At 44.2% G+C, this 13954-nt stretch overlaps 1 protein-coding gene across 1 annotated transcript in view; it reads left to right on the top strand.

Annotated features, from left to right (window-relative positions):
* Nucleotides 1-13954, top strand: part of LOC140737585 (lipoxygenase homology domain-containing protein 1-like) — a 394473-nt gene that overhangs the window by 150161 nt on the left and 230358 nt on the right. The window contains exons 11-15 of the mRNA XM_073064021.1: nt 244-342; nt 3031-3179; nt 6611-6734; nt 8299-8549; nt 11953-12088. Of these exons, the coding sequence (XP_072920122.1) occupies nt 244-342; nt 3031-3179; nt 6611-6734; nt 8299-8549; nt 11953-12088 (759 nt within the window). The remainder of the gene's footprint in view (nt 1-243; nt 343-3030; nt 3180-6610; nt 6735-8298; nt 8550-11952; nt 12089-13954) is intronic.

Here is a 13954-nt window from a genome sequence, read left to right as displayed (position 1 = left end):
TGCTGCTCCAGAGACAGCAACCCAGTTTTGTCCAGCCCCTCATGATAGCAAATGCCCTCTAATCCAGGAAAAATCCTGGTAAACCTCTTGTGTGCCCTCTCCAAACAAACCTGCCTGATCTTGAGCATTTCTAGTTTGGATTAGTTTGCATTAATAATTGTAATTAACAATTATGTAATGGTCTCATAGTGTGTAACACACAAGAGCATCATCTGCTAACGTCTTTTCACTCTCCTTCCTCAGTGAACAAATACATTGTGAGTGTCTTCACTGGTGACGTCAAAGGCAGTGGCACAGATGCTGACGTTTTCATTAACATTTTCGGTGAAAATGGGGACACAGGTAACTGTTGTGTATTTCTAACCAATCTGCTTTACTGAGAGCATTGAGGAAAGAAAGCAAATACAATGTTAGCGTTCATTTCGAGAGGACTAGCAAAGCAAAACAAGGATGTGATGCTGAGGCTTCTCACGGCATTGGTCCGTCTGCACGTGGGGTATTGTCAGCAATTTTGGCCCCTTATCTAAGAAATGATGTGCTGGCATTGGAGAGCAAGTTCACAGAATGATTCCAGGAATGAAAAGGTTAACATATGAGGAGTGTTTGACGGCTCTGGGCCTCTACTCACTGGTGTTTAGAAATATGGGGAGGGGGCAGAATCTCACTGAAACCTATTGAATACTGAAAGGGCTAAACAGAGTGGATGTGGAGAGGGTGTTTCCTGTAGGGGGGAGTCTAGGACCAGAGGGCAGAGATAGAGTGGATGTGGAGGGGATGTTTCCTGTAGTGGGGGAGTCTAGGACCAGAGGACACAGATAGAGTGGATGTGGAAAGGATGTTTCCTGTAGTGGGGGAGTCTAGGACCAGAGGACACAGATAGAGTGGATGTGGAGAGGATGTTTCCTATAGTGGGAGAGTCCAGGACCAGAGGTCACAGATAGAGTGGATGTGGAGAGGATGTTTCCTATAGTGGGGGAGTCTAGGACCAGAGGACACAGAGTGGATGTGGAGAGGTTGTTTCATATAGTAGGGGAGTCTAGGAGCAGAGGACACAGATAGAGTGGATATGGAGAGGATGTTTCCTATAGTGGGGGAGTCTAAGACCAGAGGACACAGATAGAGTGGGTGTGGAGAGGATGTTTCCTATAGTGGGAGAGTCTAGGACCAGAGGACACAGATAGAGTGGGTGTGGAGAGGATGTTTCCTATAGGGGGGAGTTTAGCACCAGAGGGCACAGCCTCAGAATAGAAGGATGTCCATTTAGAACAGAGATGAGAAGGAATTTCTTCAGCCAGAAGGTGGTGAATCTGTGGAATTCATTGCTATAGATGGCTGTGGAAGCCAATTCATTGGGTATATTTGAAGTGGAGGTTGAGCTTAGTCAAGGCATCAAAGGTTACGGGGAGAAAGCAGGAGAAAGGTTGAGAGGGATAATAAATCAGCCATAATGGAATGGTCTAAAAGACTCAATGGGCTGAATGGCTTAATTCAGCTGTTATGTCTTATGGTTTTATGGTTTATTCTGTGCTCTCCCTCTAAATAAATAAAAATAAATTCAATTTATGGTGGGCATTCACAGTGAATACAAGAAACAGAACAGTATCAATGAAAGACCACACCCAACAGGACGAATAAACAACCAATGTGCAAAAGGCAACAAACTGAGCAATTATGTCTAAATTTGTTTATTTGTCTAAATTTGTTATGTCTAAATTTGGAGAAAATTAGAAGTGTTGTATTTGACTCTTCTATTAATTTTGAAAAGACATGGAGACCATTTATTCAATATTTTCATATGATGTAATTTGACCCTGTTCCAATCCTATTCGTTTTTTCAGTTTTGATTATACATATGTTGAGAGGATCGGAGTTGGCGACACTGATGATTTTGTACTTTTTTAATAGATACTATAAACAGCCCATTATTTAATATATTTTTTTTCCTTTTTTTTCTCCTTTTTTTTCTCTTTATTAGTGTTAGGTTGTTAGATTAGTTTTTCTTAGGGTTAATTTTTTTTCTTTTTCTCTTTTTTTATATATGATATATCTAGTTTTGTTCTGTTTATATGATATTTGTATCATTCATGATTTGGGAAGACTTAACTATATTGTAATTATTGCTTGTGTATCCTTTCATGTTCAGTTTAACTTTGTAAGTTTGTAATCCCACTATCTATGTATTAATCTTATCATGTTGATATTAATAATAATAATAATAATAAAGAGATTGAAAAAGAACAAACTGAGCAAATACAGAAAGAAATAATAAATAAAGAAGGTTACAGGGAGAATTCAGGAGAGTGGGGTTGAGATGATAATAAACCAGCCGTGATGAATTGGCAGAGCAGACTCGTTGGGCCAAAAAGGCCTAGTTCTGCTCCTAAATTTTATAGTCTTCTTGGAAATGAAAAACCTGCAGCTGCTGGAAATCTGGGTTATCATTCCAGCTCAACATCCTTTCCATTTCATTATTTATATTCCCATTTGCCTATTTAGGGCATTTGGTCCTTGTGCTGACTCACAGAGATTTCCGATCTCCCATTTTACTGTAACCAATCCCCTTGCACTGGGGTGTACAGTATCCTGAGGGGCACGACCAGGCCAGAGGCTGAGATGATTTCACCAGTCGGGGAGTCCCAGTAAATTCTAGCTTAAGGGTTCATGGAAAATTATTCTCGCAGAGTGCACTAATTGTCTGCAGTTGTCTAACCCAAAGTGTTATGGATCACTGGGGGAATTTAAGGAAGATGCAAATGAACTTTAAACCATTGGTTGATTGGATGTGTAATAAACTGAGAGAGAGATGATGATTGGATGTGTAATAAACTGAGAGAGAGAAAGATGATGATTGGATGTGTAACAAGCTGAGAGATGATGATTGGATGTGTAAATGTGAGGCTACCAGGATGAAGTGATAATCTGGGTTAGGATGATTGTTCTGGATTCCCAACATCTGTAGAATCTCTTGTGTTTAGAATAAAGTCATCTTTCTGTTCGTAAATTTTTCATTTTAAGTTTAGTTTTCTTTAGGGGAGAGACGACTGGACAATGACAAAGACAACTTTGAAAGAGGAAATGAAGACAAGTTCACTATCGAAGCACCCAACCTTGGACGTCTGAAGAAAATTACCATTGGTCACAATGGCAAAGGTTCCTCAGCCGGGTGGTTTCTGGACAAGGTACCTTGTGTTTTGCCAGAAATAAAAGGGCCAACATTCACAGCAAGCTTCTCATTACTTTCTTGTTCTTATTATGACTTTTAACCTTTACGTTGTTTAGTGTGACCAACGTCTCTCAAGAATAAAGGGAATACTTGCTGGGAATACAGGTCCACAAACCCTTGAAAATAGTGTCAAGGTAGATAGGTTTGTAAAGAAAGCTTTAGACACATTGGCCTTTATAAATCAAAATATTGAGTACAGGAGTTGGGATGTTATGTTCAAGTTGTATAAGATATTGGTGAGGCCTAATTTGGAGTATTGTGCGCAGTTCTGATCACCTACCTACAGGAAAGATGTCAATAAGATTGAAAGAGTGCAGAGAAAATTTACAAGGATGTTGCCAGGATTTGAGGACCTGAATTATAGGAAAAGGACGAGTAGGTAGAGCGTAGGAGAATGAGGGGAGATTTGATAGCGGTGTACAAAATTATGAGAGGTATACACGAGGAAATCTGCAGATGCTGGAAATTCAAGCAACACACACAAAATGCTGGTGGAACGCAGCAGGCCAGGCAGCATCTATAAGGAGAAGCGCTGTCGACATTTCGGGCCGAGACCCTTCATCAGTCCTGTCGAAGGGTCTTGACCCGAAACGTCAACAATGCTTCTCCTTATAGATGCTGCCTGGCCTGCTGTGTTCCACCAGCATTTTTTGTGTGTGTTGTTATGAGAGGTATAGATAGGGTAAGACCATAAGACATGGAAGCAGAATTAGGCCATCTGGCCCATCGCGTCTGCTCCACCATTCAATCATGGCTGATCCTTTTTAAAAATTTCTTCCTTAATCCCAGTTCTCAGCCTTCTTCCCGTAACCTTTGATGCCATGTCCAATCGAGAACCTATTAATCTCTGCCTTAAATACACCCAATGACCTGACTTCCACAGCTGCATGGGGCAAAAAATCCACAAATTCACCGCCCTCTGGCTAAAGAAATTTCTCCGCATCTCTGCTTTGAAAGGGCACCCCTCTATCCTGAGGCTGTGTCCTCTTGTCTGAGACTCTCCCACCATGGGAAACATCCTTTCCACATCTAGGGTAAATGCAGGTAGGCTTTTACTACCAACATTGGGTGAGACTACAACTAGAAGTCATGGTTTAAGGGTGAAAGGTGAAAAGTTTCATGAAGAAGCATCTCGACCTGTAACGTCAGCTTTTTGTTCATTTCCATAGATGCTGCCTGACCAACATTTTGTGTGTGTTGCTTTGAATTTCCAGCATTTGCAGATTTTCTCTTGATTTTGAAAGGTGAAATGTTTAAGGGGAACATGAAAGGGAACTTCTTTACTCAGAGGGTGGTGGGAATGTGGAACAAGCTGCCAGGGGAAGTTTTTCTTTCTTTTTCTCTCCAGTCCTGCTGAAGGGTCTCGGCCCGAAACGTCAACTGTACTCTTTTCCATAGATGCTGCCTGGCCTTCTGAGTTCCTCCAGCGTTTTGTGTGTGTTGCTTTGATTTCCAGCATCTGCAGATTTTCTCTTGTTTGTCTGGGGAAGTGTTGAATGTGGAGTTGATTTCAATGGTTAAAAGAAGTTTGGATAGGTACATGGATGGGAGGGGTATGAAGCGCTATGGTCTCGGTGCAGATAGATGGGACTTGGCAGAATAATGGGTTGGCATGTACTAGATGGGCTGAATGGCCTGTTTCTGTGCACTAGTGTTCTATATCTCTATGTCTGGCACAGCATGGTATGGATTTGGGTAATTCACATTACAGCACACAAGATTATCTCACCTATTATCTGTCTCTGCTCCTTTCGAAGGGACGTTCTGTAGACAAACTTCTCAAAATGGAGTCGCATGTCAAACAAGAACATGTCACTTATTGTTCACTCTGGAGCAATCCCCCTCATGTTCCCCTTAAAGATTTCACCTTTCACCCTTAACCCATGACCTCTAGTTGTAATCTCAGTGGAAAAAGCCTGCTTCCATTTACCCGATCTCTACCCCTCATAATTTTGTATCCCTCTATCAAATCTGCCCTCATTCTCCTCCTCTCCAGGGAATAAAGTCCTAACCTATTCAACTTCTGCCTGTAACTCAGATCCTCAAGTCCCAGCAACATCTTTGTAAATGTTTTATACTTTCTTTCAAACTTGTTTACATCTATCCTGTAGAACTGCACATAATACTCCAAACAAGGCCTCACCAACATCTTATACAACAATTATTTCCTGGCTATATGAGTGCATTAGTTCACTGGAAGTCCTTTCTGAGGGCAGGATATCTCGTTCAAATTAATTATCATTCAACTGTTTGTGAATACAGACAGACAAAGCAGAGTTCCTCCACTGAAAATATCACCAAAACACAGAGCACAAAGCACAAATAGCTCATATGATTACGAATGCAGAAAAACATATAAAAAGAAAAATAATATAGTAGAGATCCCAGAATGGCATGAGTGCAGATGGTCCTGGTCCAGCTCGTTCTTCTACCAAGTGAACACTGGAGGGCAGCAATACTGGAGATTCTGAGTTAGTTATTGTATTTGTATCAGCAAACTGGTGAGTCCAATCTCTGAACCCTCAACCTGTCCAAAAGACATTATGTCTTTCGTTCATTCTCATGTTCAGTCTTAGATTTAGTTAGAAGCTAACATGATCCAGGGTGGACAAAGGAGAGGCAGTGAAGGTTATTTACTTGGATTTTCAGAGGTGTTTGATAAGGTGTCTCACATGAGGCTGCTTAACAAGATAAAATCCTACAGTGTTACAGGAAAGATACTGGCATGGATAGAGGAATGGATGACAGGCAGGAGGGAGTGAGCGGGAATAAAGGGGGCCTTTTCTAGTTGGCTGCCAGTTACTGGTGGTGTTCCTCAGGAGTCAGTATTGGGACCGCTACTTTTTACATTGTCATTGATTTAGATAATGGAATTGATGGCTTTGTGGCAAAGTTTGCAGATGTTATGATGATAACTGGAGGGGTACGTAGTGCTGAGGAAGCAATGTGATTGCAGCAGGACTTAGACAAATTGGGAGAATGGGCAAAAAAGTGGCAGATGGAATACAGTGCTGGGAAATGTACAATAATGCATTTTGGTAAATGCATTCTGGAGCCTTCCCCATGAGTGGGTGTAGCCGCAAGTCAGCGAAGGTTTGAGATCAGAGTTTTCCTTCTCCAAGATGAGCTGCCACCATAGCTGACAAGTCCCATCTGCCAAAGATGCCAGTATCCGCCTTTGCCCTTTCTTCTATTAGTAGAAATGGTTCTGCCAGGCTTAGTACTAAGATGGGCAATTGTGGTGAGTCATCTGTGGACTATACCCAAGTCAATTGGCTCCTGTTTACCCTTTGGAGAGGTACGGTTGTACATCTGAACGACGATGGGCAACTTTGGTGAACTGTCTGTGCCCTGTTACACTGTCGGCTTCTGCTTTCTACTTTCCAGGTAATCATTGATGACATTGGAAATAAAACAGTGGTGGAGTTCCCTGTAAACCGGTGGTTTGCAGTGGATGAAGATGACGGTAAAATTCAACGTGACATTTTAGTTGGAGGAAGTCAAACAACAGGTGAGAACTGACTTTTGACATTCTTGTAGCACTTATTTACAGAAAAGCAGATCTTTAATTTAAAAGTTTAATCATCTTTTAATTTTCTGAGGGCTCAGGGAGAAGTTGGTCACAGCTTAAAGACTTATTTGTTTTATTTGTCACATGTACATCGAAACATCAAAACCTGCAGAGAAATGTGACGTTTGCCTCAATGACCAGCCCAGTCTGAGGATGTGCGGGGGAATATCCAAAACATATCCAAGCTGATGGTTTATTAGTTTTTTATTGTCACATGTACTGAGAGATGGTGGAAACCTTGTCTTGTGTACTGCTTATACAGATCAGACCATTACTCAGTGCGTTGAGGTAGAACAAAGTAAAACAGTAACAGAGTGCTTTGTCAAGCACATCGGCTCCATCTGCAAAAAGTGAAATTTTGCAGTGGCCAACCATTTTAATTCCAATCCCCGTTTCAACATGTCAGTCCATGGCCACCTCTTCTGTTATGATGAGACCATCCATATTCTGTCTGGGTTGCCTCCAGCCTAATGGCATGAACATCAATTTCTCCAACTTCCAGAAATTTTCCCCTTCCCCTTCCCTCTTCCTCAATTTCCCTCTCTAGCCTCTTTCTTCTCCTCACCTGCCTATCACCTTCCCCTGGTGCCCATCTGCCTTCCCTTTCTCCTATCGTCCACAGTCCTCTGCTATTAGATTCCTTCCTCTGCAGCCCTGTACCTTTCCCACCCACCTGGTCTCACTTATCACCTTCCAGCTTGACCTCCTTACCCTTCCGCCAACTTCTTCCTGGCATCTGCCCCCTTCCTTCCCAGGCCTGATGAAGAGTTTCAGCCCGAAACATTGACAGTTCATTCATTTCCATAGATGCTGCTTGACCTGCTGAGTTCCTCTGCTATTTTGTGTGTTGCTCAGAACACAGAGCAAAGTGTAACAGCTACGGAGAATGATTAGTGCACAGATGAATATGCAGAAAATGGAGGGATGTGGACCCTATACCATGCAAGACTCTGCAGATGCTGGAAACCTAGAGCAACACACACAAAATGCTGGAGGAACTTAACAGGTCAGGCAGTATCAATGGAAATAAATAAACATTTAATGTTTCAGGCTGAGACCCTTCATCAAGACTGGAAAAGAAGGAGAAAGAAACCAAAATGGGGGGGGGGGGGGGGGGGGGAATGATTGACAAACTTGTCGCTGATAGGTGAGACTAGGTGATTGGGAAGGTGGATGGGTGGAGGAGGGGGATAAAGTAAGAAGCTGGAAGGTGATAGGTGGAAGAGGTAAAGGTTGAAGAAGAAAGAATCTAATAGGAGAGAAGAGTGGATCATGGGAGAAAGAGAAGAAGGGGACCAGAGGGAGGTGATGGGCAGGTGAGGAGAATGGAGGGGGTAATAGTGGAGTCAGAATGGGGAATGGAAAAAGAAGGAGAGAAGGGGTAGAAATTACTAATAGTCAGAGAAATTAATGATCATAGAATGATTTGTTTGGATTGAGCTTACTACAGCTCAGTCTCTGTGATCGTTTCCCATTTTTATATCATCCTTGTATGATTTTACAGGGATCGTTTACAACGTTTCTGTTGTAACTGGGAACATCAGAGGAGCTGGGACCAACTCCAAAGTGCACATCATCCTCCATGGATCGAAAGGTCTTAAAAACAGCGGGAAGATCTTCCTGGAAGGAGGGCAGTTTGAGCGTGGATTGACAGACATATTTAACGTGGAGATCGCGGCTCTCCTGAGCCCCCTCAGCAGGGTCACCATTGGTCACGACAACGGTGGAGTCAGTTCAGGGTGGTTCTGTGAAAAGGTCTGTTTGAAAATGGATTAACAGCGTATTTAACGTGGAGATTGCTGCTCTCCTCACCACTGGCTGCAATAACAGCGTATTGGAGAGCATTTGGGAAGCATGTGGAAGCTTTAGAGGAGGTACAGAGGGGATTTACCAGGATGTTGTTTGAATTATAGAATATGTCTTATGGGAATATCTTATCAGGATATGTTGAGTGAGTTAGGACTTTTCTCTTTGGAGTGGAGGAGGGTGAGAGGTGGTTTGATGGGGGTGTACAAGATGCTTATAGGCTTAGATCGAATGGACAGCCAGAGACTTTTTTCCCAGGACAGAAATGGCTAACGTGAGGTGTCATCATTCTAAAGTGATTGGAGGAAAGTGTAGGGGGATGTCAGAGGTGAGTTTTCCACATAGAGAGTGGGGGGTGTGTGGAACATGTTGCCGGAGTGATGGTAGAGGCAGATACATTAGGGACATTTAAGAAACTCTTAGATAGGCACGTGGACGATAGAAAATTGGAGAGCTACGTGGGAGGGAAGGGTTAGATTGATCTTGGAGTAGGTCAGAGGTCAGCACAATTTTGTGAGCCAAAGGGCCCATGCTTTGCTGTAATGTTTTAGGTTTTCTATTCTAGAATGCTAAAACGAACATTGTCATCTTCAGAATGAATTAGATGGGCTGAAGAACCTGTTTCTGTACTGTGATGTTCTATGACATGACTGGATCTAGTACCTGAGTGACATTTCAAGTGACAACATCTAAAATGCTTTAAATTAACAAAGGCACAAGAAATTCTGCAGATGCTGAAAATACAAAGCAACATACACAAAATGCTGAAGGAACTCAACAAGTCAGGCAGCATCCATGGAAATGAATAAACAGTTGCCATTTCAGGCCGAGACCCTTCATCAGGACCGGAAAGGAAGGGGGGAGATGGGAGATGCCAGAATAGGAAGGTGGGGAAAGGAGAAAGATGAGAAACTAGAAGGTGAAGCCAGCTGGTGGGTATGGGCAGAGAAGAAAAGAAGCTGGGAGGTAATGGCTGGAAAAGTAAAGGGCAGAAGATGGGAACCAGAGTTCCAGAACAGTTAGTGGAGAGGCTGTGGAGGCAGACTAAGTCAGGAATCGAGAAGTTGAGCATGGTGTGTTTCGTGTCCTGAGCTGTGTCTATTTCAATGCAGGAAGTATCTAGGAAAGGTAGATGAGCTCAGGCCATGGATCAACAGCTGGAATTATGATGTTGTAGCCAGTAGTGAGATGGTGCAGGAGGGGCAGGACTAGCAGCTCAGTATTCTGGGGTTCCATTGTTTTAGACACAACAGAGCAGGAGGGATTAAAGGAGAAGGGATGGCGTTACTAGTCAGGGGAAATGTCATGGTAGTGCTCTGTCAGGACAGACTGGAGAACTTGACTAGTGAAACATTATAGTGGAACTGAGTAATAAGCAAGGTATGACCAAGTTAATGGAACTATATAACAGACCACCCAGCAGTCCATGGGATTTAAAGGAACAAAATTTTAAAGAGATTGCAGACTGTTGCAAGAAACATAAGGTTGTTAACTTTCCACATGTGATTTTAACTTTCCACATATTGACTGGGAATCCCATACTGTAAAAGGACTAGAAGGGATAGAGATTGTTCAACGTATTCAGGAAAGTTTTCTTAATCAGTACGCAGAAGTCCCAACTATAGAGCGCGATACTAGTTCTCCTATTAGGGGATGAGACAGGACAGGTGAGAGAGGGGAACACTTTGCATCTAGTGGTCATTATCCATTAGTTTCAAAGTGAATATGCAAAAATATAGGTCTGATTCTAAATTGGAGAAAGTCCAATTTTGATGGTATCAGAAAGGATGTGGCAGGTGTGGATTGGGACAGGCTGTTTTCTGGCAAACGTGCACTTGGTAAGTGGGAGGCCTTCAAAAACAATTTTTTAGAATACAAAGCTTGCATGTGTCTGTCAGAATAAAAAGTAAAAGATAGTAGGTGTTGGGAACCTTGGTTTCAAGAGATATTGGGGCCTTGGTTAAGAAACAAAAGGAGGTTCATAGCAGGTTCAGGGAGCTAGTTTTAAGATGCTTGGAAGTAGGTACAGAGGAGATGTCAGAGGTAAGTTTTTCACACAGTGGTGGTGTGTGGAATGTACAGTCGGTGAAGGTAATCGAGACAGATACAATAGGATATTTTAAGAGCCTCTTAGATAGGTACACGTGGCTTAGAAAAATAGAGGGCTATGCAGTAGGTAAATTTTAGGCAGTTTCTAGAGTAGGTTACATGGCTGATACAACATTGTGGGCCGAAGGGCCTGTAATATGCTGTAGATTTCTATGTCCTATTACCGGAAGTTTGAACATGAACATCGATTTCTTGAACTTCTGGTAATGCCCCCCACCCCCTTCACCATTTCCCATCCTCTTTTCCCTCTCTCACATTATTTCCTTACCTGTCCATCACATCCCTCTAGTGCTCCTCTCCCCTTTTCTTTCTTCCATGGCCTCTGTCCTCTTCTATCAGATTCCCCCTTCTCCTGCCCTGTATCTCTTTCATCAATCAACTTCCCAGCTCTTTACTTCATCCCTCCCCCTCCAGATTTCACCTATCACCTTGTGTTTCTCTCTCCCCTCACCCCACCTTTTAAATCTACTCCTCAGTTTATTTTTCCTGTCCTGCCGAAGCATTTTGTGTGTTTTGTTTGGATTTCCAGCATCTGCAGATTTTCTCTTGTTTGTCAGTGGAACATGAGGGGCAACTTCTTCACTGAGAGGATCCTGAGAGTGTGGAATGAACTGCCCGCACAAGTGGATAGGAAAGTCACAAGCAAGAGAAGATCTGCAGATGCTGGAAATCCAAGCAACACACACAAACTGCAGGAGATAATCAGCAGGCCAGGCAGCATCTGTGGAAAAGAGTACAGTCAATGTTTCAGGCCAAGACCCTTTGGCAGGACATGTATAGATACATGGACTGTACAGGTATGGAGGGCTTTGGCCCTGCTGCAGGCCGATGGGAACAGTTTAAATGTTTCGGCATGGACGAGATGGGCAAATGGGCCTGTCTCTGTGCTGTACTTCTCGGTGACTCTAAGTAATCTGATAGGAGAGGAGAGTGGGCCATGGGAGGAAGGAAAGGAGGAGGGGCATCAGGGGGAGGTGAGAGGCAGAGGAGAAGAGGTCAGAGGCCAGAGTGACGAAATGAACCGGAATCCTGATGAAGGGTCTGGTCCCGAAACGTTGACTGTTGGTTCATTTCCATAGGTGCTGCCTGGCCAGCACCTTCAGTGTGGTGCTTTATTTCAGTTCGATGTAAGCTGTATATAGTTCTGTGATCTTGGAGACATTTCCGAACATTTGCCAATGATGTGCTGTGTGAGCTTGCTTGCAGCAGAATGGGAGTTGACTGTCGTGTTGGATTCACACAGGTCGTTGTTTACTGCCCATTCACTGGGATCGAGCAGACCTTCCCCTGTCGCAAGTGGCTGGACGAAGATGAAGGAGATGGACTCATTGAACGTGAACTATATGAAATGGTTTCACTGCGACAAAAGAGACAGAAAAGTATGTGCTTGTTTTCTGAATTAAACAAAACTGTTACGTTCCAATGGAAATAAAGACCGCTAGAATGGTTCTGATTGTTCACTCAAGCAGGCCCCTGGGCATTTGGAAGTCCCCCTTCAGCAATGTTGTCTTTTCTTTATTTAGAGATACAGAACAGAACAGGCCCATTGGGCCCAGCAGCCCCCGATTTAACCCTAGGCTAATCACAGGACGATTTACAACGACCAATTACCTACTATGTGTGGGAAGAGACTGGAGCACCAGAGGAAAGCCATGCACACACAGGAAGCACGAACAAACTTCTTTCAGAGGTTGCTGGAATTGAACTCTGAACTCCAGTGTCCCCAGCTGTATTAGCGTTGGGCTGACTGCTTCGTTTCCCTGGCATCCATTCTCAATATAAGCCCAGTGGGTTGATTGCTGATTACTAAGAAGGGAAATGATAGCATAGTGTTAGTGTAAGCTTCGCAGTACCAGCAAACCAGTTCAATTCCTGCCGCTGTCTGTAAGGAGTTTATATATTCCCCCCAGTGACCCTGTAGGTTTCCTCAGGGTGTTCTGGTTTCCATCCATGTTCCACAGACGTACGGGACGGGATGGGACAGTAAGCTGTGAACACACTGTGTCTCCCAGTGACCGTGCATGTTTCCTCACAGACGTACGGGATGGGTTAGGGTCAGTAAGCTGTGAACACACTGTGTCTCCCAGTGACCGTGCATGTTTCCTCACAGACGTACGGGACGGGATGGGTCAGTAAGCTGTGAACACACTGTGTCTCCCAGTGACCGTGCATGTTTCCTCACAGACGTACGGGACGGGATGGGTCAGTAAGCTGTGAACACACTGTGTCTCCCAGTGACCGTGCATGTTTCCTCACAGACGTACGGGACGGGATGGGTCAGTAAGCTGTGAACACACTGTGTCTCCCAGTGACCGTGCATGTTTCCTCACAGACGTACGGGACGGGATGGGTCAGTAAGCTGTGAACACACTGTGTCTCCCAGTGACCGTGCATGTTTCCTCACAGACGTACGGGATGGGTTAGGGTCAGTAAGCTGTGAACACACTGTGTCTCCCAGTGACCGTGCATGTTTCCTCACAGACGTACGGGATGGGTCAGTAAGCTGTGAACACACTGTGTCTCCCAGTGACCGTGCATGTTTCCTCACAGACGTACGGGACGGGATGGGTCAGTAAGCTGTGAACACACTGTGTCTCCCAGTGACCGTGCATGTTTCCTCACAGACGTACGGGACGGGTTAGGGTCAGTAAGCTGTGAACACACTGTGTCTCCTAGTGACCGTGCATGTTTCCTCACAGACGTATGGGACGGGATGGGTCAGTAAGCTGTGAACACACTGTGTCTCCCAGTGACCGTGCATGTTTCCTCACAGACGTACGGGATGGGTTAGGGTCAGTAAACTGTGAACACACTGTGTCTCCCAGTGACCGTGCATGTTTCCTCACAGATGTACGGGACGGGATGGGTCAGTAAGCTGTGAACACACTGTGTCTCCCAGTGACCGTGCATGTTTCCTCACAGACGTACGGGACGGGTTAGGGTCAGTAAGCTGTGAACACACTGTGTCTCCCAGTGACCGTGCATGTTTCCTCACAGACGTACGGGATGGGTTAGGGTCAGTAAACTGTGAACACACTGTGTCTCCCAGTGACCGTGCATGTTTCCTCACAGACGTACGGGATGGGATGGGTCAGTAAGCTGTGAACACACTGTGTCTCCCAGTGACCGTGCATGTTTCCTCACAGACGTACGGGACGGGTTAGGGTCAGTAAGCTGTGAACACACTGTGTCTCCCAGTGACCGTGCATGTTTCCTCACAGACGTACGGGACGGGTTAGGGTCAG

The sequence above is a fragment of the Hemitrygon akajei genome, chromosome 13 (genome assembly GCF_048418815.1).
Source record: "Hemitrygon akajei chromosome 13, sHemAka1.3, whole genome shotgun sequence".
NCBI classification, from domain to species: Eukaryota; Metazoa; Chordata; class Chondrichthyes; order Myliobatiformes; family Dasyatidae; genus Hemitrygon; species Hemitrygon akajei.
This window is presented reverse-complemented; position numbering and strand designations above follow the sequence as displayed.